This window comes from Amyelois transitella, chromosome Z (assembly GCF_032362555.1).
Source record: "Amyelois transitella isolate CPQ chromosome Z, ilAmyTran1.1, whole genome shotgun sequence".
Taxonomy (NCBI): domain Eukaryota; kingdom Metazoa; phylum Arthropoda; class Insecta; order Lepidoptera; family Pyralidae; genus Amyelois; species Amyelois transitella.
In genome coordinates this window covers 13,593,606-13,621,146 of record NC_083535.1, presented here as the reverse complement: position 1 = coordinate 13,621,146, position 27,541 = coordinate 13,593,606, and the positions used below count along the sequence as shown (strand labels likewise).

Here is a 27,541-nt window from a genome sequence, read left to right as displayed (position 1 = left end):
TAAGTGAGGAAGTTACCAAAGGCTGCATTCCTTAAACTTTAACTTTAAGTCGTTCAAAGGTGAACTGACTTGTATTGAAAGAGATATTATTAGTTAACTTCAACTTGGTCATGTGACACGGCCGCTGTGGCGCAGAGGTAATGCGCTTGTCTGTGACGCCAGAGGTCCCAGGTTCGAATCCCGGCCAGGGCATGATTAGAAACGAACTTTTTTTCATCGTCCTGGATCTTGGATGTTTAGCTATATAAGTCTTCTTCATCGTTCAAGCGTATTCCCGGTCACATCCACAGCGCCCTGCTGCAGAACCCAGGGTCCGCTTCTCCTATCCTATCCTAGGCGATTTGAAGACGTTATTTGTTTTTACAAAGAGGCGTCTGACCTCCGTAACCTAAAGAAAACCTTAACCAACTCTAGAAAAGGAATAATTAAAATAACCAAAGTACGTGAAATCGAGCTTGCATGAAGAGAGTCGTCAATGATGCTAAAGTATGCGGTAAAAAAGTGAAAAAATGTAGGCTCTGCCTACCCGTTCTGGAAAGAGCTGCAATTGTATGTCTGTAATGTACTCAATGTTCACAAACAAAGAAACTGAAGCCCGTGTCACTTCAACTAACTATAAAGTCGGTTGTGTATCACTACATATTATAAAGTCCCCCTATTTTCTATTTGCATGTATGCGCTAATCTCGGAAAGTTGCGGACGGATTTTGTTCCTGTTCGCAATGTTGGAAAGACAGTTTTCCGAGGAAGGTTTATATCTAAAAAATCTACACGTGCAAAGCCGGGGCGGATCGCTAGAGTATTCATAATCTCTTAACAATACAGTGTTATTTGTCTCTTGTCACCTCTAACTACCTACTTGTGAGTAGGATGCAGCTAATAATATTACGTAAATATTTACCTGCAGTATCATGTTGTGGTCATCCATTGAACGAACTTTATCCCGACTATCAATGAGCCGGGTCACGTGAGGTCACCCCGACCTCCCCTGATAACGGCTGATAAAATATCTGAGAAGTGACATCATGCTAAAGATGTTCATTTTACGTTTATGATTTTAAGCTGAGAATGCAATCAAACTAATTTCAACTTTGTTAAAGTCTTCCTCTTGGCTTTAGTACCGGTTGCATCCTCTTTAGAGGACTCTTTTGACCACGGCCCTGGATTGGGTGAGTCAGGTTTATACACGAAGCGACTCCCGTCTGACCAAGACAACCTTTGCAGGTAAACCTAACCCGTATTGGATCGGTCATGTTACACATCCAGTTGCCTGAATGTGCAGGTTTTCTCACTATGTTTTCCTTAACCGTAAGAGCATCGGTTAGTATTTTAACTAATGTAACTTCGAATATAGTAATTGGTACATGTCCGAGGTAGGATTAGAACCTGTGCCTTTTTGCGCCACACGCATTTTAAGGGATAAGCCCGCCTTTGTACTTCATAAACTAACATTAAAGCATTTACTAACCGAGTTCCTACCCAACCGCATATATCGTGAATAAAACTACTAAGTGAAATGTCCAAAAGATCTCCGAAACTTCTTATTTATTTTTATAAAAACACAAACAACAAACTTTGCCGTGTGGTTCCCGGCACCAATACAAAAAAGAATAGGACCACTTCATCTCTTTCCCATGGATGTCGTAAAAGGCGACTAAGGGATAAGCTCACAAACTTGGAATTCTTTTTTAGGCGATGGGCTAGCAACCTATCGCTATTTGAATCTCAATTCTATCATTAAGCCAAATAGCTGAACGTGGCCATTCAGTCTTTTCAAGATTGTTGGCTCTGTCTACCCCGCAAGGGATATAGACGTGACTATATGTATGTATGTATGTAAACAACAAACTTGAGTCATCACGCCGGCAGCGCGTGGCGTCTGCGACCGAAGATCGACCGTGTTTACATAAACAATATCTCATGCCGTTTCAATTACACGCAGATATAATACTTATATCTCCAATTCTACACATATCTATAAAATTCCCTCATCGGGCCACAGTTGAGAGGTAGTTGTACAAGCATCTGTGGGAGATAAGCTCGTCTATAACTGGTCACGTCCGGTTAAACTGCGCTGTTGAAATTTCGATTAAAGGTCGCAATGTTCCGTGACGGAAAGGAGCGTGGCACCAAAAAATAATATACCTACCTACTGACAAAAAGAAAGTGGTTAACTTAGATTAATTCACTTTCAGACAAATACATACATACAGTCACCTGCAGACACATTTGCATAAATTTTCAGAAACCTGAAAATTTGCATAGTTTTTAGTGATATGGTATCCACATTGCAATCAAATTGTGAAAAATCCTAATTGGTATTTTGGAATACCAATTTTTTTCGGAATTGGTTTCTTGGATCTCTGATGGCCACTACTACTACTACTTATGTTACTAAAATCTATTTAACTAACTGATTATAAGGGACTTATGTATACACATATTTACTTCTAGTTTAGCTATAAATCACTCTTAATAAAAACACACTTGTATTGCCCTTCGCCAACAACGGCAACCTAATAACTTTGAAAAAGTCTCGCGTGATCCCACCGAGTTTGATCGCTTTACGCTAATCCGTCGGCGTATGCGCAGCCGCCGTGACGTCACGCGAACGCCGGCAACTTTGACCACAAAAACCCACCTTATAATTAACGCAACAAGAACAAACGAATGTTAACACAGAGGGTGCAATATAAAGAATTTTATGGGGGGCACGGTCTGATAGACAAAATGATTTTCCAATTTTATGTGTGGATTTCCGGATTGATTACTTGTTTTCATTTATTTACGGTTCGCGTTTATTTACGGTATTGCTGTTTGTTTACGGTACTACCATTCTCTAGTCGTATCGTAACTAAAACTACTTATAACAACAAAAAGAGTAACAGAAACCGACGAGCTTGCACTAAAAGAGTAATGAACTTGTAAGAAGCGAAAGAAGAAGAAAGGGATCGTGGTAAGTGGAAATCGGTAGTCTCCACCTACCACACGTCTGGGATACAGGCGTAATTTTATATTAATTATTTTTGTACAGGATATTAAATAAATATAAGTTACATAAAAAAAATAAGAAAACATTGCACAAAGTTACCTACCACTATGATAAAAGTATTTTTTCCAGATATAAAATGAAGCTACTTATGTATTTATTAAGTTATTTAATTTTATGAATGAATAACAAACTCAAGATACAAAGCTTACTTTTCAACGTGCGGGGAAATAACTTATGTCGACAAACACTTGCATATTACGTGATATCAAATTTTCTTGATTTCTATTTAGAGCACTCAAAATAGTGTGCTTTTTTTGCAGAAGAAATTTTTCTCATTTCCTTTTATCACTGAATATACCTATGTATATCTTTGAGGATTAACTTTATTTTGTCATAAAGAATAATAATGCCGTGCATCCGTTAAGAAAAGACTATTAGAAATTCTCACACATGCTAAGCCGCAGAAAATATCACGTCTTCCAATATACCTATGGAACCTTAGCGTACATACTTTCATTTTTAATCAGCGTCAAATTTGCTATTCAATTTACAATATCAATTACAATAAATTTGCATATAAATTGATAATAATTTCGCGCCAAAACTAACCTCTAATTCAACATCGCCAGAAAAAGAAGCACCGACCATAAACAACGTAGTCTATTGCTGGTATAAAGGTGCGCGCATATTAATACGTTTAATTCGATAACGCCACGACCATTCCCATGGCTTTGCCGGCCCGTCATTAAAAAATATCTAAATTTTGTACATAAACAGACGCACAAATCGAGATGATCTTGATAGCGCCCTACAGGAGTGGCAATAAAAAAGACATAGCTAGTAATTAAATGTTATCTTGAGATATGACATGATACGGACAACAGTTGTAATCGATTCTTAGTAATAATACATATTTTCATGTGTATTCGCTTTGGAAACTGTCGGGCTGATGTAAACGGTAAGGCTTCGGTTCGTGTAAATAGATAAAAAAGTCATAAAGTATACTTATATTTTTACTCAAATCTAAACTTAATATTTTATCGCCATCGTTTGCCGCAAAACCATTAAAATAATGCAATAAAATATAATAGTAAGTATAAAGCAGTTAACATTATCTTTAATTTTTAAGATGCTGCGATAATATTTTAATAAAATAAATTCTTAGTACTATTATATTATTTTCATATAAGTTATTTTTGTACGGGATATTAAATATAAGTAAAAAAAAAAAATTAAGAAAACATTGCACAAAGTTACCACTGTAATAAAAGTAGATATTTAATTCAGATATAAAATGAAGCGACTTATATATTATGTTGTTCTAAAAACCCTACGGTTACTCTCCAAATGAACTGTAATTCTAAAATTCTCTTTTTACAATATGACGCAGTTTAAAAAAAAACCATAAAAGTTACGCTATAATTAAATTGCTTCAACAACATACTAAATTCGTATTTGAATAACCGAGAAACATGTAGTATTTCAATTTGTTGCCGAATATATATAATAACCTCGATATTGATGCTCGAGTGATCGATTGGAGTGACCTAATTGCTTGATAAAGGGAACTGTGCCGGGCAAACAGTACGAGGAAACGGGGTCCCGACTAAGCTTCGACATTACACAACTGCGTTCAAAATTATAGCATAAGACAATGCGTCTTACACTGTGAGACTACAAGAAGTTACGATTCGAATGGACTTTGTAGATAATTCACACATCTTGGGATTTAAATGGACTTTTTAAGTGTCTGTTTTGAATTGGGAATAGCGAAACGTTTTTTTAAATTTCAAACTCGCATATATCCTCTTCCTCATCAATAAAAAAAAAACCTCATGAGTACCAATATAGAATTATGAATAAAAAAATTATATTACCTCCCCGTCTTGCTAATTTGGTTTATTTTATGTAAGTTTATTATTATTTATTCCTGATGTTTTCTGTGTACAATTGGTAAATAAATAAATATAAAATAAAAGCGAAATATATGTATATCTAAGAAAAAATATGTATGTATTAAATTGTTATCAAGTGATGATTGAATTTGAAAAAGACAATGTTCTGAACTTAACACAATGACCACAATAGAGATGTCAAAGAACCTAGATACGTAACAACTACTATACGTTACAAATAATTGTGTACATTTGTGAGGACAATAGAGTAGACGACACGATGATAATAAATAGGTAAATCAAGAAAACATTTCCTTCAATACATTTTTTTTTGTGTGGTTATTTCTTACCGCAATCACTATTACTTGCCGTGTGGTGTGCCGTGTGGTTCCCGGCACTAATACAAAAAAGAATAGGACCACTCCATCTCTTTCCCATGGATGTCGTAAAAGGCGACTAAGAGATAGGCTTACAAACTTGGGATTCTTAGGCGATGGGCTAGCAACCTGTCGCTATTTGAATCTGAATTCTATCGTTAAGCCCTTAAAATAGCTGAACGTGGCCATACAGTCTTTTCAAGACCGTTAACTCTGTCTACCCCGCAAGGGATATAGACGTGACCATATTATGTATGTATCTCCATTACTTTCTAGCTTCTTGTCAGACACAGGCGCAAGCTACTGGAAGGCCACTCCTCTTGCACCCGCTAATTAACACCTTGCACGTTGAATTGTAAATTGACGACTTAATACATAGCAATAGCAACCTGACCTGACCATTATCTCCAAAGACCCAATTTCAACATTGTACCACGTTCAGTAATAATTATTATTCTGTGTAGATCATCTCTCAGAGGAACGCAGTGATATTAGATTTACGATACTATTATATTTATTTGGTACATATATACATACAGTCACGTCTATAAGCCTTGCGGGGTAGACAGTAAAGTTATACACTAAAATACTTAAAAAATAAATTTTAATGCTAACCCGTGATTTTTGTAAATCTATTCAAAATTTATAATATTATGTAAAAAAAACCTCTCAACACTTTTATTCAGAAAGATTTCACATTATTTTTATGCGAAATCGAATTTAGATTTTTTTTAATAGAGCTCATCATGTAACCATCATAATTAATACGAGAGTGTTATCAGAATCGAATCTAACGGTGCTACAAAACATGTACATTGAATAATATTTGTTGAATATTTATAAATGTTTGATTTTGGCACTACGCCGCCTGGGATAACATATAAAAAATAAAATAATATATTTTAAATATGATGGATTAGAATAGTATGATGTTTGTTGGATGGATGCTGATAAAATTAAAAAATCTAGACACAAGTCAGCAAAAAAATAAAATGGTGTTCAAATTTTTATGCTAACTTAATAATCTAGTAAATTTCATTTTTATTTTTAACTATCTTTTGCGTGGGGCTTTGCTCTCGTTTCTAGTAAAACGATTCGTTATTCCTAAAGCTCTAATCTACAAGTGTACCAAATTTTATTAAAATCGGTTGAATCGTTTTTGCGTTTATTCGTTCGTATAAAACAAATCTTTAACTCTTTATCGTAGAAGTAAATGATAAAATGTAAAACTTTAATTACTGATTTTCAATTTTTTTTTTCAAAATATTCTCAACTTAACACAATGACCACAATAGTGATATCAAAGAACCTAGATACTTACGTAACAACTACTATACGTTATAAATAATTGTGTACATTTGTGAGGACAATAGCACACAATAGTGTACCAAATTTCATTAAAATCGGTTGAATCGTTTTTGCGTTTATTCGTTCGTATAAAACAAATCTTTAACTCTTTATCGTAGAAGTAAATGATAAAATGCAAAATTTTAATTACTGATTTTCAATTATTATTTTTTAATACTCAATGATGACAGGTATTCTACGCATGAAATACAGACCTAGACCTATTTATAAATACAAAAACAGAAATTAAACAAAACCTCAGTTTGCCTGACCCACGGGGCGCTCCCGCGGCGTCATAAGAATCAAACCTCCCAACAATGGGTCTTTTGAAGCGTTCTCACAAGCATCCCAGGATTTACACAACACGTTTTATTATTAAATTGTTCTAACACAGTCCAGTTGAATCTAACAGTAATATCGGAGCGATAACGGTTCTTCGTTTAAAGCCTTTTACACACGGTTGCAGCGAATCGCAAAAAATATATTTTTTGTTTAATAACATCACGTTATCGCAATTTTTTACCAACTAGAGTTGACACGCTTTGTCTATATTATGCCTATTTCCCGGAGGAGTATGCAGTAACTCCATATTTTTATATTTAGCTTCTTACATATATATTCATCAATCTATTCATGATTGCTAGTCGGTTTATAGTATTTTTGACCTGAAATTGACCACTTGCCAGTAATATCCCCCATTTTATCTAGCTCTGTAACTTTCCTATTTACTGCAGGATGAACATGATGTAAAAATATCAAAGGCCATGAAACGATTGAGATTTGAAATTTCAACCTAATCAAATTAAAAGGTTTACACCAAATAAGTTTTATAAAAAGAGAACCGCCTCCAATCGATCTCATTCCTTTTTAAGTAGGTTAATTTATTTCACAAACCTTCTCCTAAATGTAACAAACAATGTCCTGTAAACCGCATCAAAATCGGTATAGAAAACGCGAGATAATCGCGTACAAACATACACACACAGCTCAAACAGAAAACCACATTTTCGGAAAAACCTAGCTAAAAAAAACACACTTATCCACCGCCACAAAGCGGTGTATAACAAGCCTTAGCCTTACAGAAGTCGACTAGACGAAGGTCGCCTGCCATTTGGAAGGCGACATGTCGCGATATTTCATCGAAGGTGGCTCCGGGAAGGTCACGGAGGACTGATGACCACTTTCTCCTGGAACAGGTGTCCAAGCTGACACATAAAAGTACCGGTAACTTGTTAAAAGCCTGTGCATTTGTTAGTTGGGGTTAGTACACTAGTGTTACGAATAATCACGTCTATTTCCCTTGCGGGGTAGACAGAGCCGACAGTCTTCAAAAGACTGAAACGCCACGTCCAGCTGTTTGGCTCGATGATAGAATTGAGATTCAAATATTGACAGGTTGCTAGCCCATCGTCTAAATGACAACAACAGATTCGTTACTATTTTTTCAATTATAATTGTTTTTGTAGTTAAAAAATTGGTTCGTGTAAGTGGAAAGGCATTGTCTCTGCCTTTTCCTCAGCATTATTTCCTCATTGTTATCTTTTTGTTAAATTCAAATTCAAATTCAAAATTTTTATTCATTATTATAGGATATTATTATATCGCTTAATAATTGTCGTATGGTTTAACAACTTGGTTGACGTCAAATAAATTACTTTTAATTAAAGAGCTATAACTCTTGTCGGTGGAGTTAAGAGGAGTTCGTTTCTTTACTCTATTTTTTTTTAATTCCTGGTACGTTGTAACGCATATTTTTTGCTATATTTGATCAAAATATAATTATACGGACCCAAAATAGGACATTACTAGTAGACTGACCCTTAACCCTCTCAGTTCTAAACTGCCACATTACCATAGGTTTCAAAGTGATAAACTGCCGGCTGCAAATATCCCTCAGTGTTTCCGACGCCAATGTACTTACAGTTAAACTGTAAACTACATGCATACATATAATCACGTCTATATCCCTTGCGGGGTAGACAGAGCCGACAGTGTTGATAATACTGATAGGCGACGTTCGGCTTTTTGGCTTGATAGAATTGTGATTCAAATAGTGATAGGTTGTTAGCGCCTACAAGAGGAATTCTAAGTTTATAAGCCTATCTTACAGTCGTGGAGTGGTTCTATTCTAAAATGCCTGAACCCACACGGCTATTAAGACCATAAAGACATCAAAACAACTACATTTTCAGTTATAGCTAACAAGCTGTGCCCACAACTACGTCCGCGTGGAATAGTTATTTTGGGCATCATTGAAGCCTTCAAGGATGAATAATTATCCCCGTTTTTTTTTACATTTTCCATTCTTCCTTTGCTCCTTATAGTTGCAGCGTGATGTTATATAGCCTGAAGCCTTCCTCGATAAATGTTCTATGCAACGCAAAAAGAATTTTTCAATTCGAACCACTAGTTCCTGAGATAAGCTTGTTCAAACAAACAAACAAACAAACAAACTCTTCAGCATTATAATATCAGTATAGATGTGTTGGCTACACCAAGCCTCCGACGGCTTCAAAGCCGAGCGGAGGACACTCGTACCGATCACAGCAGCAATAAAGCTACTTCAATATACGCGTATACGTTGTGTTGAAGACTTTTATGAGCAATTTAACAAGTGTCCCGTACCCGGGCCCTGCTTGATTTATGTCCACATAACACCCGTTTACGAGATGCTTTTATTGTTTCTTGTATTTATTTCACTAGACCTGGGTGCTGATAATGTTATTTGAGTAACGACGCGGACGGAGCCGCCGTCAATTGAATAAATTATTTGTTTCCACACGGCTAGTGGCTGTCGGATTTGCCTATAATTGAATTTGACGGATTATTAAAAGTTTGTTTATTTAACATGCATGCATATAGTCACGTCTATATCCGTTAGGGATAGACAGAGCCAACAGTCTTGAAAGGACCGATAGGTCACATTCAGCTATTTGGCTTAATGATAGAATTGAGGTTTAAATAGTGACAGGTGGCTGGGCCAATGTCTAAAAATAGAATCTCGTGTTTATGTGCTTACACACACCTTAGTCGCTTTTTACGACTTCCATGGGGAATAGATAGGATTGGATCTATTCTATAGTGCTGGAAATCACACGGCACGGTTTAATTGTTAAAATGTAATATATTTACGTCAAGTCTCAAACACATAATGTGTGATTTCTCTTTATAATGCCTTATGTAGGTACCTAATTGCAAGCTATATAATTTTATAAATGTTTAACTCTATCTGTTTATCTGTCTGTTACTCTTTTACGGTTAAACAGTTGGACAGATTTTTATGACATTTATATGTTGTTAACTAACTTTTTACTGGAACAGCAAAATTTAGTACCAACGTACCTAATTAAAATTATTTACAAGTTGTAACTTTCAAATACGTACAGGACGTACATATAATAGTTTGTTTGTAATATCTATATTGCATAGAAATTTACACAGTAACAAGATAATAGTTCATAGTATAAAATAAACAAATCACTTGCAATGGCGGACTTATCCCATGAAGGGATCTCTTCCAGTCAACCGGCAAACAATAAAGGAACTAGATAATTCAGTAAAAAGAAGTACAGTCTTAATCCATTACGGGGTCGTCAGAGTCGACAGTCTTGAAAGGACTGTAACGTTCAGCTATATGGACAGAATTGATAAATAAATTGAAATTTAGAACATTAATTATATAGAGATTGCATTAGCGATAAGTCCGCCTTTTTTACGTTTTGTATATTTTACTCTTATGGTGCAATAAAGAGATCTGTCTATGTATTTATTTAGATTCTTTTCATAAAAATACATTACTTTAATTTTTTGAATTTACGTCAAGACAGACTCGTGTGGGGACACGGTCGGGCGGCGCCGAATGCCGTCTCTAGTATAACTGCCAACTATTCGAGGGGAGTTTTTCTACTGGATCTAACTCGATAATTACTATATCGATATGAATATTTACATTAAATTTGTAATGTTAAAATGTTTGCCTTGTCGGGTCGTCTGATAGCTTTGTTGTGTCACAGAATTATTACTAGTTTTTTTACCACATCCACGGGGAAGAGATGGAGTGATCTTATTCTTTTTTTTCGTAAATAATGACATTAATAATAAGGTAAATATTCCTATATTATATCATAATATCTACATACATACATATGGTCACGTCTATATCTCTTGCGGGGTAGACAGAGCCAACAGTCTTGAAAAGACGTTCAGCTGTTTGGCTTCATGACAGAATTGAGATTCAAATAGTGACAGGTTGCTAGCCCATCGCCTAAAAAAGAATCTCAAGTTTGTAAGCCTATTCCTTATCATAATATCTATCGTTGACAATAACGTTATAACTGTCCCAATCTACAAGTGACCACAAAACATAATCAAATAAAATTATTAACATCTTCCTCCACGTAGAGGCTGCGTCTGTTCAACTTGTCACATAATATTATCATTTCAACATTACGAAGGAGAGCTGTCGGAGCGATGACGACACCAGATGAAAACATTGGCCGGTTGTCGAGACATATCGAACGAGACGAGCCGATGGCCCGTCCCGACGCGTTATGCTCGATAACTTGACATCGATAAGTTTCAATCGACACTTCACAGCACTATTTTTTTGATCGAGCGCCAAGAGGTCACTGTACTGCGTAAACTCCTACACAAAATTTGTTTGTGACAGATGAACCGATTTTGTGATTAATTTAACCAATAAGGAACTTTTATTGAATTGCAATAGGGCCCTTTTTAAATTTTCAAGGATATCTATTATTGATATATGGATATATACTATGAAAACTACCGACATTTTTCGAATAACCATTTGGTATAAAACCCATAATTTATATCATGAAAACCGCATCATAAAACTTTGCGGATACAGAGAAATTAGGTAATAAACAGATAAACATCGCTTTAAGTATAAAACAGCTTTAAATGTCTTTTTATTATTTATTTACGAAATATATTGAACGACCATGGCACAGTAAGTTTGCTTAACCAAAAACAAAAATTGATTATATCATTCTGATCATGAATCTCTCAATAGTAAAGATGTCATAAAAATAAAAAATCACCATAAAAAAATATTATTATTACACGAGGTTGGTTTTGGATTTGTAAATATTACGTTTTCCGTTTTGTCTTTATGTCATCTAAGTATGATTTTATAATAGCAATGATAGTAATCAGCAAAAACCAGGTAAAATATACTTTGAGGATGTGGTGCAATTTACAAGATTTACGCTTAGTATACCTAAGTACATTTTTTTATAAAATTGTGTTCGAACGTTTTAAAGCTGAGATAAAAGTAACAATTATATTGCTTGCCCCTACAAATCTGTACTAATATAATTAAGCTGAAGAGTTTGTTTGTTTGCTTGAACGCGCTAAACTCAGGAACTACTGCTCTAGAAGCGGTAGTAGTTAATTAAATTTAAGTGACGTGACGTCAATAAGTGATACCTTGTTTCTGATTTTGAAAATAAATGTATTCTATTATGTTCTTGCCGCTCTTCTCTATATTCTACGTCACATTTACCACTCGCTCCCATAATTTGCACCACACTAGCTTCGCGACGTCCCACGGAGATGAATCACTGGGATGCGCGCGGCTCAGAGCTGAGTTAACGATGTTTACATCGCGCACTTCTACTATCTACGCCTTTCACTCGCACACTTCTATTATCTACAGCAGTCACTCCACTTTTATGTTATCTACGCCGCTTATTTCGCTCACATCTCATCCTTCACTTCGTGTTTTCCCTCTCTTTTAAACTCAACATTTCTGTATGAAGTTTAGGGCTTAAGAAATGAAAATACGTGTTGATAGTTCAACAGTCTTTTAGACAAACTGAACTAACGCGGATAAAGAATGATTGCGTGAAGCATGAGTGAATGAGTGATTGATATGAGAATGAAGGAATTAATGGAACTTTTTTGTGTACATATGCCAACAATTGCCAAATCCGCTAACTTCTTTGGTTTACACCACAGTAACGACGCGGCGTCCCACGGAGATGGACCATTGAGATGCGAGCGTGTCCGAGCTGAGATAACGCAGTCCCTACGTTTATCAGATAGCCGCCCAAACTGACACAGAATTTAGAAAGCTGGGACACTCTAGGAGATATTATAGCACAATATTACTAACCATCTATTACGCGAGGCTTCGCTCCTGCGGAAAATTACAGAAAAAAACAGCCTATGTCACTTCCGAAGGTCTATTTTATATCTGTGCCAAATTTCACGAAAATCAGTCGGTGAAAACTGACAACAGGAGATACATATATACTTTTTTTACCCAAGAAACATTTTCCTTCGAAAATCTCATCCATAGTTATCTGTGAATCTAAATTAAATATTTCTTAATCAAAAAAGGAGCCCAAAGTCAAGCTAAAAATAAAAGTTTGTTTATTTAAAAATAAATTATTCAACAAGATTAAGTCAATCGTCGAAATGAATCGATATGGCGTCTTAATAGCGCGCCATTACCGCCCATCAGAGGTGTTGCTTGTGAGAGAACACTTACTGCCCGCTTATCTGAGCGAGGCCTTATCAGCGCCAACTGATACCATTGACTGATATCTAGCGACCAAGAAAACATTAGCAATACTGTGGAAACACCTTAGCTTCATTAAGTAATGAATTTTGCCCGCGACTTCGTGAAGTGTTCCCGCCAAGACGAGAAAAGCGAAGGGTTACAGCACTACCTACTTTTTCATGAACCCGGTCTCCTCTCCAGATTGTTTTAGGCTGAAACTAGGACTAAAGCCAGGAGGAAGATTGAGACGAAATGAAATATTTTACTATTCATAATCGAAACTAATATTATAAAGCTGAATAGTTTGTTTGTTTGAACGCGCTAATCTCAGGAACTACTAGTTCGAATTGAAAAAATCATTTTGTGTTTAATAGACCATTTATCGAAGAAGGCTTTAGGCTATATTTAACAGCACGCTGCAATTATAAGGAGCAAAGAAATAACGGAAAATGTGAAAATAATTCCTCCTTGAATGATGCCCAAAATAACTATTCCACGCGGACGAAGTCGCGGGCACAGCTAGTCTTTTATATAACTATTCATTCAACTCATGTCACGCTGCCTGCTTTGACAGGATCGATGTGTTATCTTTAAAAAAAAACCACAATGTAATCTTCTAATACCATTTGTATCGTGGGTCAAAGCGCGCCTAAGCAGGTCAGTTGTCTAAAGCAGGCATTACCGCGGTAATAAGCCATTTGTATGTTAATCTGTTAGTAAGCTCGTATCGTATAAACTACTACGCTTCCTCAATTTTGACCACCCCTATTTTAAATGGTCGCTCGTTGAGATAACAAAACTTTCGGTGTAATAACTGAATTTTGATGTGGACTTAATGCTTACAAGCTTGAACAAACGGTGCTTGTGTGTTTTTTGAAGAATCGTGTGACCGTAATACGTTGGCAATGTAACTGATTCGTTTCCCTTATCCCTTGCGGGGTAGACAGAGCCAACAATCTCGAAAAGACCAACAGGCTACGCTCAGCTTCTTGGCTTAATGATGGAATTGAGTGTCAAATGCCATACATGCCCATCGGCTACAACAAGAATCCTAATATGCTTATACCTTACTCGCCTTTAACGACATTCATAGGAAAGAGATGGAGTGATCCTATTCTTTTTCCTATTGGTGCCGGGAACCACACGGCTTATAATACGGGATCTTTAAACCCGGAGAAAATAATTAATTACTTAGATAAATGTATTCAAGTTTATTGTAGATCAAGATTTAACATAAAAACTATACTGTTCTATTTTATACTGTACACCTAATTTGTGAACCTTCTACATTTTTGAAAGATGGTAAAAAAACACTAAGTCTGAATGTGAGTGCAAATTTATTACTTCTATTTTAAAGTTGGTTAAAACAGTCATACATGACACACATCAAAATAAAACCTTAAACTAACTAAATCAAATGGTGATCGTCCTGGCGAAAGGTCAGAGAGGTCATAAGAGTACCCTAAATAGAGTTTGCATGAAGAGAGCTATGAATGTGCATGAAGCGAAAGTAGTATGCAGGAAAATATATTTACCTCTCCTGGAAAGAACGTAATTATATGTATGTATGTATGAAATAATCAAAACTGTGTGGAATGGAAAGTCTTAATTTAAGGCGAGTAGACCGCGTGCGCAGATCAGCTGTAAGTCAGCGAGGTAGGAATGCGCGCGCGCCGGGACGCCGATTTACGACACCACCTGGTACGGTCGGCAGAACGCAACTATGTTAACAAAAAAAAACTGATTTTGAAAGGAAAAGGTGACCTACTAAGGAAACGTTGAAACTAGTGACCAAATTTTGCATTCAGAGTGTGTCAATTTTTATCGCGCGAAAAACTATCGCTGTCCCGTTTCGCGTCATAATAAAAAAGCGAAACAGGTAAAGTTTTTGTTGCGATGAAAACGGCGTAGCGCGTGCCGTGCTACGGGGACCGGTACACCCTAGAGGTAGTCCTACTAATATTATAAAATGGGAAAGTTTGTGAGTATGTCAGGATGTCAGTATGGATGATTGTTACTCTTTCACGCAATAACTACTGAACCGATTACGATGAAATTTGGTATGTGGGTAGCTGAAGACCTAGAATAACACATATACTTTTTATCCCAGAATTCCCGCGGGATTGATAGGGTTTCCATGCGGACGAAGTCGCGGGCGGCCTCTAGTAGGTATCTGCTATGGGTAGATTTTGTAAGAGATGCAATCATGTTTCCACTTGTCTCGATCCCTCCTTCTTCTATATTCATTTATCTTTTCTTTCAAACTTGTCTGTTGTTCTGTCGGTGAACAACTCAAGAACGAAAAGTTATGTCGGTTGTTCACTCGCCAGGGAAAAGTTTGTCGGAGATAAGTTTCAGAATCATTTAGAGTACCACGCTACTTCAAGCCGTCTTATTTATTCTGCAAAAAGGTATTATACATACTAATAGAAAATATTTCTGTTACGAATGAATTTGACTAAATTGCGAAAACAGAGATAGGAAAAACTTTGATGATTTTTTTCCTGGAAATTTATTAATTTTATTTTTGTTGTATTTCGTAAAAAACAAACTGATACAAAATTAGTCTTATATAAGTAACTAAACATAATTGAATAATTGATGAATTCGAATCTGAAAAACGGGACACAAGTCAACATCTAGTATAATTTATTTACTCATTTCAAAAGGACTGCGCTGCCGACCGGCCGGTGAGAACAATTCACAAAGCCAGTGACAGTTAATATATTTCTCTACCACTACGCACTACGCTCACGTAAAAGCTACCAGTCCCGGTTCGAGAACCAGGAAGATTTGCAAGATTTTATCCCAAACTGTATTTATATTCCAAGATTTAACCATGAGGAGAGCAAAATGATGAATGTGGATGAAGCGAAAGAAGTACTTATGCGGGGATCTTGGCAACTGGAAAAGGGTATTCTCTGCCTACCTTTCCGAGGAAGAGGTATGGTTTTATGTCAGCGAAGACATACTTAATATGTATATATTGATTGTACAAATTAATCAGCGGAAAGGCTAGACATGGGATTCTTATTTTTGGCGATAAGCCACCTGTGACTATATCCATACTAGGAATATAGACACATGTTGAATCACTACATAGTATAAAACAAAGTCGCTTTCTCTATCCCTATGTCCCTTTGTATGCTTAAATCTTTAAAACTACGCACCGAATTTTGATGGGGTTTTTATCAATAGATAGAGTGATTCAAGAGGAAGGTTTATATATATAATAACATCCATTAAATAGTGGAGGAATTCTGTTATTTTTGAGGTTTCTAATGTGATATCGTTAATCATATTTTTTTCCGCTTGCATTGCAAACGCAGGCTGAACCCTAAGTACTAGATTTATCAAAATTATGTACTAATTATTTGTACACTTTAAGTACATTTTCAATAAAGGTCTACAGAAAACTTCGCGATGGTATATGTCTAAGTAGCTCTCATGGATATCCCACAATAACATTTTTTTGTCATTTACTTTTTACGACAATCAGAATTGCACCCGTGCGAAGTCGGGGCGGGTCGCTAGTTTAAGTATATATGACTTAATAGAGTGTAAATGGTTTCATTATTAACAAAAACCAATATGAAGAACTTACGTATCACATTTCATATTCCCAATAACTGCTATCGGCAATAAATTACTACAATTCACACCTCGAGAAATACCCACATTCTCAGCAATCCACACAAACAACTAAGCTACGTTCTTTTTTTATTTATTTTTCAAAGCATTATAAATGAGCTCTATATTGGATATTGATGTCTTAGTTTGCTCATAATAGGCATAGATGCCTGAATCTTCACTTGCGTAAAAATATAAATTTTCAGATATGCTAATTTCAGTGTCACTATTTATTTTCACTAGATACCTTTGTCCATAATTCCTGCAAAATATCTAAATTGATTTAAGTACCCATACTACAAGATTATAATGACTGTATGATTTTAAAATGAATTTTTTAAGCTATTTGCTATGCGTACCTACTCTTAGATTTTCAGTTATTGCTTAAACATACATACATACCTACATATACTCACGCATCTTTCCCAGAGGGGTAGGCAGAGACTAATCCACATGTTTAGACAAAGCCGAAGAAAACAAAAGTAGTGTACAATCAAAAGATTTTAAAACATGTAATGAGAAATATATAATTATAAGTATCAATATTCGTAAAAACTAGTAGTATAGGTTCATAAACTGCTTGTAAACCTAGGACTCACGAGGTGCAAAAGCAATTAAAACTTAATTGAGTAATTGCAGAAAAAATGCATTTATTGACAGCGGGAAATATGTTCATATCTATAGAACTTACATACATACATAAAATCACGCCTCTTTCCCGGAGGGGTAGGCAGAGAGTACATCTTTCCACTTGTCACGATATCTGCATACTTCCTTCGCTTCATCTACATTCATAACTCTCTTCATGGAAGCTCGGCGGTTTCGAGTACTCTTGACCTGACCCTTTACCAGGACGTCCTTTATTTGATCAAGATACGTTCGCCTAGGTCTTCCCACTCCGACCTTTCCCTCCACACTCTCCTTGTATATCTGCTTAGTCAACCTGCTTTCATTCATCCTCTTCACATGACCAAACTAGAACTATATATCTATATCTATCTTTAGAACTTCATGCTTGTTTTGTATGGAAAATTATGCTTTTAAGTATATAGAAATTTATAATTACTAATTCTGTAAGACGTATTCTAAATTTAATTTTTAAAACTTAAATAAAGCTTAGGGCTAACAACTTGTCACTATTTTAATCTCAATTCCATCATTAATCCATACAGCTGAACGTGGCCTTACAATTTTTTCGGGACTGTTGGCACTGTCTAGCCTATTAGGGACAAAGACGTGACTATGTGTAAGTACACTTAGGTCAATGTCTGAATCGCTCTTTGATTTACGAAATAGTCTTGGAAACAGTTAAGTTCAATTTAACATAAATTTTACTTACACGGAGATTAAACAGCTTGTTACGGTTTGTTTATCGTCAAAATAAAGTGGAGCAACCAACACTTTAACTGTATATGGCGAAATCTATACGCCACTAGTCACAAAAATAAAAAATAAATTCACGCGACGCTATCAGACAAAATCAGCGAAAAACCTAAATCGCGCAAGCAAAGAGTTCACGGATTGGAGCTATATTTACAACCTCCGACACAATATCATTGGAGCCGCGGTTCCCCAGGCGTCTCACCAGCCTGGCGGAAGATCTTCCCTTTGGTGGCGGTCGAGCCGAATCATCGCGCCCGCTACACCGATATTAATAACTAGCTGTGCCCGCGACTTCGTCCGCGTGGAATAGTTATTTTGGGCATCATATTTATTTTTGCAAACATCCTCCTCGGCGGTCAGGCGGTCACGCGTATTAGAAAGAACGCTGGTTCGCCGTATTAAATGTTTCACTGCAAATTGCTTATAACGACTATATCTCAAAACCTATTCGTCTGATTTATATACTGTAAATGGCAATTTTAGTCTACATGAAAAGCCGAAAGTAATAAACATATTTATTTGGATAAGGATTAATACTGAATTAAAGAAAATTGGTTTCAAAATAACTTATGTTTATAATGAAAAAATAATCTTAAAAAATGAACATAAAAGTGGTTATTGTAAGTAAACCTTAAGAGATAGATATATGCTCTCGCGGACTTTTTTGTGGCAAAAAATGAGTACTTCACACCTTTAGTACATTGTTTTACTATATCTTTGTTGGTTTGCGCAGCGTTCGCGTGGAAAGCTCGCAGATGGCAGACTCATTCAACTTTCAACTGCATTGTTGACGTTTCCCGTAGGAAATCCGGGATAAAATGTAGCCTATAGCCTTCCTCGATAAATAGACTATCTAACAGTGAAAGAATTATTTAAATCGGTTCAGTAGTTTCTGAGATTAGCGCGTTTAAACAAACAAACAAACTCTTCAGCTTTATAATATTAGTATAGATAAATATATCAAAGTATATTACGCCAACCTTTCAATGAAAAATTGTAGTAAGTGATTTAATTTATTTTAATCTTATTGGTATAGACCCCAATGCAACATCGCTAAACTTTTAATAAATTAAGTTTAATAAATCTCTTTCCCACGGATGTCGTAAAAGGCGACTAAGGGATAGGCTTACAAACTTGGGATTCTTTTTTAGGCGATGGGCTAACAACCTGTCACTATTTGGATCTCAATTCTATCATTAAGCCAAATAGCGGAACGTGGTCATTCAGTCTTTTCAAGACTTTTGGCTCTCTCTACCCCGCAAGGAATATAGACGTGACCATATGTATGTATGTAAGTTTAATAATAAGTTATTTATTTACACAATTCATCCCTAAACATACAATTTATTATGAGTATATTTTTACTTATATTTCGTTAAAAAACAAGATCGTTAATGTAATGTTGTAGATTAACAGATAAATTGTGGGTATGTGTGTATGTCAGTGCCTTTTTATCGTTTCTCTTATACATGTCGCAACGTTTATTGGAATTCTGCTTCAGTGTTCTAGTTGGATGAGATGTGCGCCTGCGCCTATTTAAAGTACGCCAGTACAAATTATAACGATCATAGTGTGCAATAAAAATTATTCTTGATGAATAACAGGTTGGAAAAAGTTGATATGACTGGTTTTATGGACGGCCCACTCTGAAATATATATCACTGAATGATGAAGTTTCTACCTAAGATTCAACATAATGTCGTTTTTTTTTTAATACACATCATTTATAGTAATAATAGTGCGTTTTCGTTTTCTAAACTGTATTATATCCTATATGAATGGATATTATATTACTTGGGAAGATGTGACTAAAATATTTCCTGTATTCAACAACCATAAAATTAGTTCGAGATGAAATTTTAAAACTAATAATTATAGATTTATCTTACAGGACTAATTTTACGAGAGTAAGAAATTATAGTAACCTAATAAAAAATATTAAAAGTAACTTCAGACCTTGTAAAGGGCAAAAAACTCTACTACTTATTAAGAAGCCAACAATTTAAATTTACATCAAAATCAATATTTTCGGAAAATAAGACTTTTCATGTCATTTTACATTTCAATAAATTAAATTTAAATCATATCTCTAATACATTAGAATTTGTCAAAAAGCTACAAGCTACAAACTACCGTATTGTCAAAAAGAGTTTTAATTATTTATAATAGTCATAATGTTTTAAACTTGAACATAAGACTCGCTCTCACAAGTTGATGTGTCAGACATATTTAGACTCTTATATATTTCGTGTAGTTAGTCATTAAATTCATCCTGCGAAATTAATTTTCAATATAGGTAGATAGTTTAATGAATATAATATCGCAATTTGTTGTAGGTAAATTGCACATAGCTTTACGGAGTTCAGGCTAAACTTTTAATTACGACCGCAGTACGGGTGTATTTTGTTCAAAGCTCACTTCTCAATGCCTGTCGACCATTTCCTTGTTTATCGTTTATCGTCAAATTTAATTTTAGCGGTAGCTACGTTAGTGATGGCGAATAATAACACAAATCTTGTTTAAACGGAGGTTTGACAGCTAATACGGTGCAACCCGCCCTTAATGGATTTGAACTTTGTATTCATATACATAATATCAGACAAGCAATCGGACATTTGATTTTTAAGCCACAGATTCACCTCGCCTTTAAGACACAGTTTCAAGCCAAAATACTTTCGTCTCTTCTTCCTCTTGGCTTTAGACCCAGTTGCATCCTCACCGCTCTAGAGAGGAGCCTGGGGTATGCCTTTGTCCATGGATCCTAGATTGGGTGAGTCAGGTTTTTACACGAAGCGACTCCCATCTGACCTCCGCAACCTTACCCGTATTACATACATACATGTCATCACGTCTATATCCCTTGCGGGGTAGACAGAGCCAACAGTCATGGAAAGAATGAAAGGCCACGTTCAGCTATTTGGCTTAATGATAGAATTGAGATTCAAAGAGTGAAAAGTTGCTAGCCCATCGCCTAAAAGCCTATGCCGTAAATGGCGACTAAGGGAACCATGGGAAGGCGATGGAGTAGTCCTATTCGTTTTTCTGTTGATGCCGTGAACCACACGGCCATGACCGTGTATTTGATGCAAAAATTAAAAGAACAGAACTGCCACTTACCTGGTGTAATCATTCTTGCAGAATATATTGCTGTCCCTGGCGTAGCACCGCTGTTCAGAGTCCAACGGCATCTTGCACTCGCAGCACCGCAAGCAGGGCGTGTGCCAGCGGCGCTCCAGGGCCAGCAGGTAGTATCTGTCGGTGATCCGGGCTCCGCATCCCGCGCACGGCTCGTCGGCGGAGGCCTGCGGGGGCTCGTCCGGGGGCTCCCGCTTGCGGCACGAGGTGCAGTCCCGGGGCGAGCCCGGGGACGCCGCGGGGGCTACCGGGGACAAGTCGCCGCCTCCCTCGTAAGCCGATGATAGGTACCTCTCACTCTGTTGCTGAAAATTTACACATTCGTCAGGTATTTGGTTTTGTGTTGGGGTATTTCGCAATGGAATAGTTTAGGGGAGTTTCGGGATAATACATTCATACATATAATCACGTCTTTTCCCTTGCGGGGTAGACGCAGCCAACAGTCTCGCAAAGACTGATAGGCCACGTTCAGCTGTATGGCTTAAAAATGGAATTGAGATTCAAATAGACAGGTTGCTAGCCCATCGCCTAAAAAAAGAATCTCAAGTTTGTTACCCTTTTCCTTAGTCGCATTTTACGACATCCACGGGTATGATTAGAGGAAGTAATGTTTGATATCAAAGAGTAACAACCCTTAGATCCAATAAAGAGAAATAAATAAACAAAAGAATATATACTTTACTAGCATCTCGGCGGTAAGATATGCAGTATAGTATTTTACACAAATTGCATGAAAATCGGTTTAGGAATTTAGCTGTATTAGCTTCACAAACAGACGAGACTTACATTAGATACCTAATTAAACATACATTTTAAGTAAGACTTTCTTAAAATCAAGAATTATCCAACATCACATTAAAAGATGAACTACATGATAAATATAACTTGGTCTAAGTTGATAAGGATTCACAAGAAACATAAAAGTTAGTACAATAACAGTAATTACAGAGAAATAGTATTCGATCATTGATAACTTTCGATTTCCTTATATAAACAGACATCTGTGTGTTTTTATTTGACATACATTTATTTATACATTATAATCATTATACTCATTCACATTAATTATAAAGACGCTTTGAAATATTTTAAATAAAAATTGTAGACCTATTCCTTTTAAATACACGAAATATATTGATACCTAAATGAAAATAAGTATGCAGGAATCGTGGTAGAAAGACTAATACAGGTAGTCTATGTCTATCCGGGAACCACCCGGCAGTACCAACTTAGATTACTTATTTATCTAAAAATAGTCTCTAACTAAATCATCCACAAACAGTTAAACTATTTCTAGATATGAAATTGATAAATAAAGGGGCTATAACTCTTTTTTTACGGAATTATTTTCGGAAAACTACAAAACAAGAGAGCTTTAATACAAATTGTTCCTTGCGGGTGTTTTAAGAACAGCTCTTGCAAAGAAATTCAGTACATGTAACGGAGCGTCCGTATACTAGGAAAGCTAGGGTTGACTCGAACAGGTATTGAATAAATTTCTAATGACAATAATGTTTTTAACTGTCATGAGAATACTAAATAAAAAGAATTGTTATTTTATTCTAATGTTATGACTATACAAGGAAACATAGAATATTGTAACTTAAAAAAATTGATGATGACATCCTGCATGGATGGACTAAGTAAGACGTATCAAACTTATTTATTTTTATGCAAAAGATTGGATTTGTAAAATGGTTAAGTCGTTTATACAACGTCACTTTTCATTGTCACGTAAAAATTTCAACATAAAAAATTTAAATTGAAGCATAAATTTTTCTCCTAAATGTGTCTTCTACGCATGAAATTTCATTGTTGTTAGTCATAAATTCCTAACTTCCTTTATACATATATTGCAAGCATAAGTGTCTTATACCTTAGTTACAATATTTCATATTATCATTACTATACACAAAATTCTAAATTTATTGACATTACTATTGTAGAGTGTCATCAAATTTAAAGAAACAAAGAATAGAATATTATTTTCTAAATTGGATACAAGGTATCACTTATTAACGTCACATCACTTAAATTATAACTACTACCGCTTCCAAAGCGCACGTGTAGAAGAAGCGGCGGGACAAACAACACTGCAGGATTTTCATCGGCGGATCGAAAGACGTGCCAACCCTGGCTAGAGCCACCCACGCAACACCTCTCACACATTTTCGGTTGTTTTATCATGATAAATATTGCCAGTGGGTCGTCAATGAACTCTATAGTTTCCTTCTCTATAATGTCGGTTAATTTAGTACCTAATAGGTACTTAATATACAATAATGCCACATTCTGAGACAGCTGTGAATTGACATAATTTAGGTAAATCGTTTTATATTTTCAATAAACATTATTATAATGTATTCAATTAACGGGCTCCAATCAATTTATTTGTAAACGTTAAATTTGTCATATTATTGTTATTACTTTCGTTCAATTTGTTTTTGTTTGTTTATAATTAAAAGTATTTAAATCATTTTTATTACTAGGCCATCATTAATATAATTAAATAGATATCTAGCTCACTTAAATACATCTTATGTATATACTTACTACATACTATTTTCAATTACAAAATAATCACTGACTCGGTATCATTACGTCATAGCATTTATTAATTAAATTGCAACTAGAAACACAATTTTCTCCACGTGGATGTAAGGATATTTATGTATAATGTAAGTACGGTAAATAATTTTTTTTTCAGGCTATAGAAAATATTAAATAAATATAAATAATGTAATTGTAGACACGGGCGCTGTCTTCCGCCGACGGCATTTAAAATCATACCATGTATTAAAAAAAACATGTTCTTTATTTAAATTTTAAATTGAAAACATCTGCATTTACGATTATACTTCAAAAAATCTAGACCTACATATTTTGCGTATCAATGAACAGTTTTGTTTAATTTAATTCTAATATACTTTTAATACTTAGTTATATGGTTCCGTAGTTTAACTGGAACAAAAATTCCAAATTTTTATTCATACATACCTACATACATACATAAAAACACTCCTCTTTCCCGGAGGGGTAGGCAGAGACTACCTCTTTCCACTTTTATTCATCATTATGGGACATTTAAACATCACATAATAATTGTCATATCTTTAGCTTTCACAACACTGGTAGACGTCAAATAAATTACTTAAAAGGGTCTTGTTGTATTCTGGCGGAATAGCGGACTAACTCTTCTTATTCTTCCTCTGCATTTCACACCCGTACATCCACCTCAGTTTGGTCCAAGGTTCGACTGGCAGAGAATGCATTGTGGCATTAAGTCCACCTGTTGTACATTATACGTGCATAAAGTTTAAATAAATTTCAAATACCGTCAGTAACAAAAAAAATGCTGCACCTATTAAAATGGTCATATATAATCATAATTTTACTTCTAAAGAATCGTCTACAATATAATAAGACAAGAATTCAAAAAATCGTCTAGATTTCAATGTGCAATTGGTTCCACTATATAGCCACATAACACAATTTTTTCATAGAACAGTTTTAAAAAGTTGTTCCCTCGAGACGAGTCGAGGATTCAAAGATGTTTTCTAAATAATTACTTTGTAGTAGCACTCGTTCTTAATACTAAATACGTAAAATCACGTCTATATCCCATGCGGGATGTACTTAACAGTAGATTTTCTAAGTTTAACAGTTGCCAATACGGAGACAGTCATAAAATAAACTAATGAGAATAATTGTTTATTTTATAGTAATAACAAAACATGCAATAAAAATTATATGTATTCCCAACTTGTGCAAAGACTGCAACATAGTATTACTTCAAGTGACATCCTAAATTAAATGTAGTAGCTCACTTTAGTGGGCAATTTGTTTTGTTAACACTTTCTCTATTGGCACTTAAATAATTTACAGTTTTAACAGCATTTGTCACGACACAAATAAAAAATCTAGTTAAATAACACAATATACAATTTTCTTGTAATAATAAAACATCAATTACACTAAAGAAATAAAAAATAAACTTACATTTTCTATTTATAAATTTAATTTACTTTAAAAAATACTTAAATAAAATATATATTCATTGACTTCAATTTGTAACAAACATTGTAAAATATTAATATTCATTCTTTCCTGATGCAGACATCTTAGAGGTGATTTAATACATATTTAGGTATGAACCCATTAATTTTTATCAACCTATGTAGGTTCATTATCCTTATTTTTAATAATAATGAAAAAAAAACGGGGCTAAGTAGGTATGTAGTGGAACCTTTAAAATCAAAACATTAATTTTTATTTCATCTCAATAGTATATTTTTAGAAGTTAAATTGTAAGCTCTTTTATACATGTAATAAATTGTAAGTCCATTAAGTTTTTCATAAACTTCACTATTGAACAGGAAAAAACGTTTAAAAATATTAAATTGACATTTATAAACTACATATAAGTAATGCATACATAAAATCACGCTTTTTTCTAGGAGGGGTAAGCAGAGACTACATCTCTCCACTTGCCACTTACAATAAATAATTACATACATACATACATATGATCACGTCTATATCCCTTGCGGGGTAGACAGAGCCAACAGTCTTGAAAAGACTGAATGGCCACGTTCAGCTATTTGGCTTAATGATAGAACCGAGATTCAAATAGTGAATATCAATCAATTCAATAGATAAATAATTACTTTACTATTATTATTTCTTTAGTGTAATTTAGTGTATTTATATATAATTATTCACTACAAAATAAACTACAGTTACAACAATAATGTGTATCTACTGGGCCTCAAACAACAATATAATTATATGAACAAGATAAACCAAAGTTGTAACAACAACATGAAGTAGGCCTACTTCAATAGGTTTTAGCGGCACCCAGCTGCCGGATGGATATAGCTTCAGGAAGGTAATGAAAAAATGCTTCAAATGAAATCTTTCATTGCTGTATAAAATTTACTGTTCTTATTCTATCTATTATACATAAAAATAAAAAAAAAATCAATAATATGTCAAAATAATATTTTTGTATGTAATTTATTGCCGTATCTACTAAATGTTCCAAGATAGAACTCTTACATATTTTTTATAAGTTTTATTAACGAATTTTATTTATTTATTTAAAACTTAACACAACAAATGTACAAAGGGCGGACTGTTAATGACGTTTGGCGTTCTCCACCAGTCTACCAGCCGACCGAACAGAAAAACTTTGTCGGTAGTACCGTAGAATGGTCCTACTTTACTCCAATATTTGCTCCAAAAAAATAATTTTGAATATTGTTTTGATTATTAATGATAAGCATACACAGAAGTATTTATTTTAAGAATATAATATTATACAACACATTTTTGAAGTTAAATCAGCGCAATTAAGTATTCCATTATACATATATGTATATAAAACTACGAATAAGGAGCAAAGTTACCCATGGTCGTGCATAACTTTGCTCCTATAGGTATATTTCACGACCAATCTTCATTGTACCTACCTAGAGCTTCATGAGAGACTTCATTTGAGCAAAGTTATGCCTTGCTTTTTAAAACTTTGCTCCAGTAATGTTACGTTTTAACTATTTTTATAGTAACAAGTGACGAAAAATTTGTAAAATCAAAATAAACCATATTTTTAAAAGAAGTAATGTTATATTTCTTCACTCATAAATAAATATTTTTGGGTGCGTTCACTTAAACTATGAGACACAAAATATGAGAATGACAACAACTATGAGATACAAACTTAAAATATGAGACCTAAATCAAATTTGTAATTTAAACTTCTAAGTATGCAGGTAGGTACCTACTTACAGCATAATAAATTCTATCATTAATTCTATGTAAAAAAAACTATCCGAAATATTGCATACACATTGTAAGCTTAAAAAATCAATAACAAAAAAGTTAATTTGACTAAGTAGGTAAGTATATATACCTACTCGTACATACATTACATTTAAACAATCTAATAACACGGCGGAGTTCCATTTCTTGTAATAAAAAAATACATATTAAAGTAACGTTTTCTTTTTATAAATATCATTGATTTTAAAAAATATAAATAAAAAAATACATATTAAAGTAACGTTTTCTTTTTATAAATATCATTGATTTTAAAAAATATAAATAAAAAAATACATATTAAAGTAACGTTTTCTTTTTATAAATATCATTGATTTTAAAAAATAAATATTCAGAATATTTTATAATAAATAATGCTTAGATACAATTAGAGCCAAACGTACTATAGTAGGTAGGTACTTATAAATAAAACTCGC

The 27,541-nt window shown here is 34.6% G+C and overlaps 1 protein-coding gene across 2 annotated transcripts in view; it reads right to left on the bottom strand.

Moving 5' to 3' along the window:
- The window catches only part of LOC106129549 (protein apterous), an 81,732-nt gene that overhangs the window by 53,260 nt on the left and 931 nt on the right, over nt 1–27,541 (bottom strand). For both annotated transcript variants that reach the window (XM_060953823.1, XM_013328147.2), the window contains exon 2: nt 21,270–21,592. In XM_060953823.1, the coding sequence (XP_060809806.1) occupies nt 21,270–21,592 (323 nt within the window). The remainder of the gene's footprint in view (nt 1–21,269; nt 21,593–27,541) is intronic.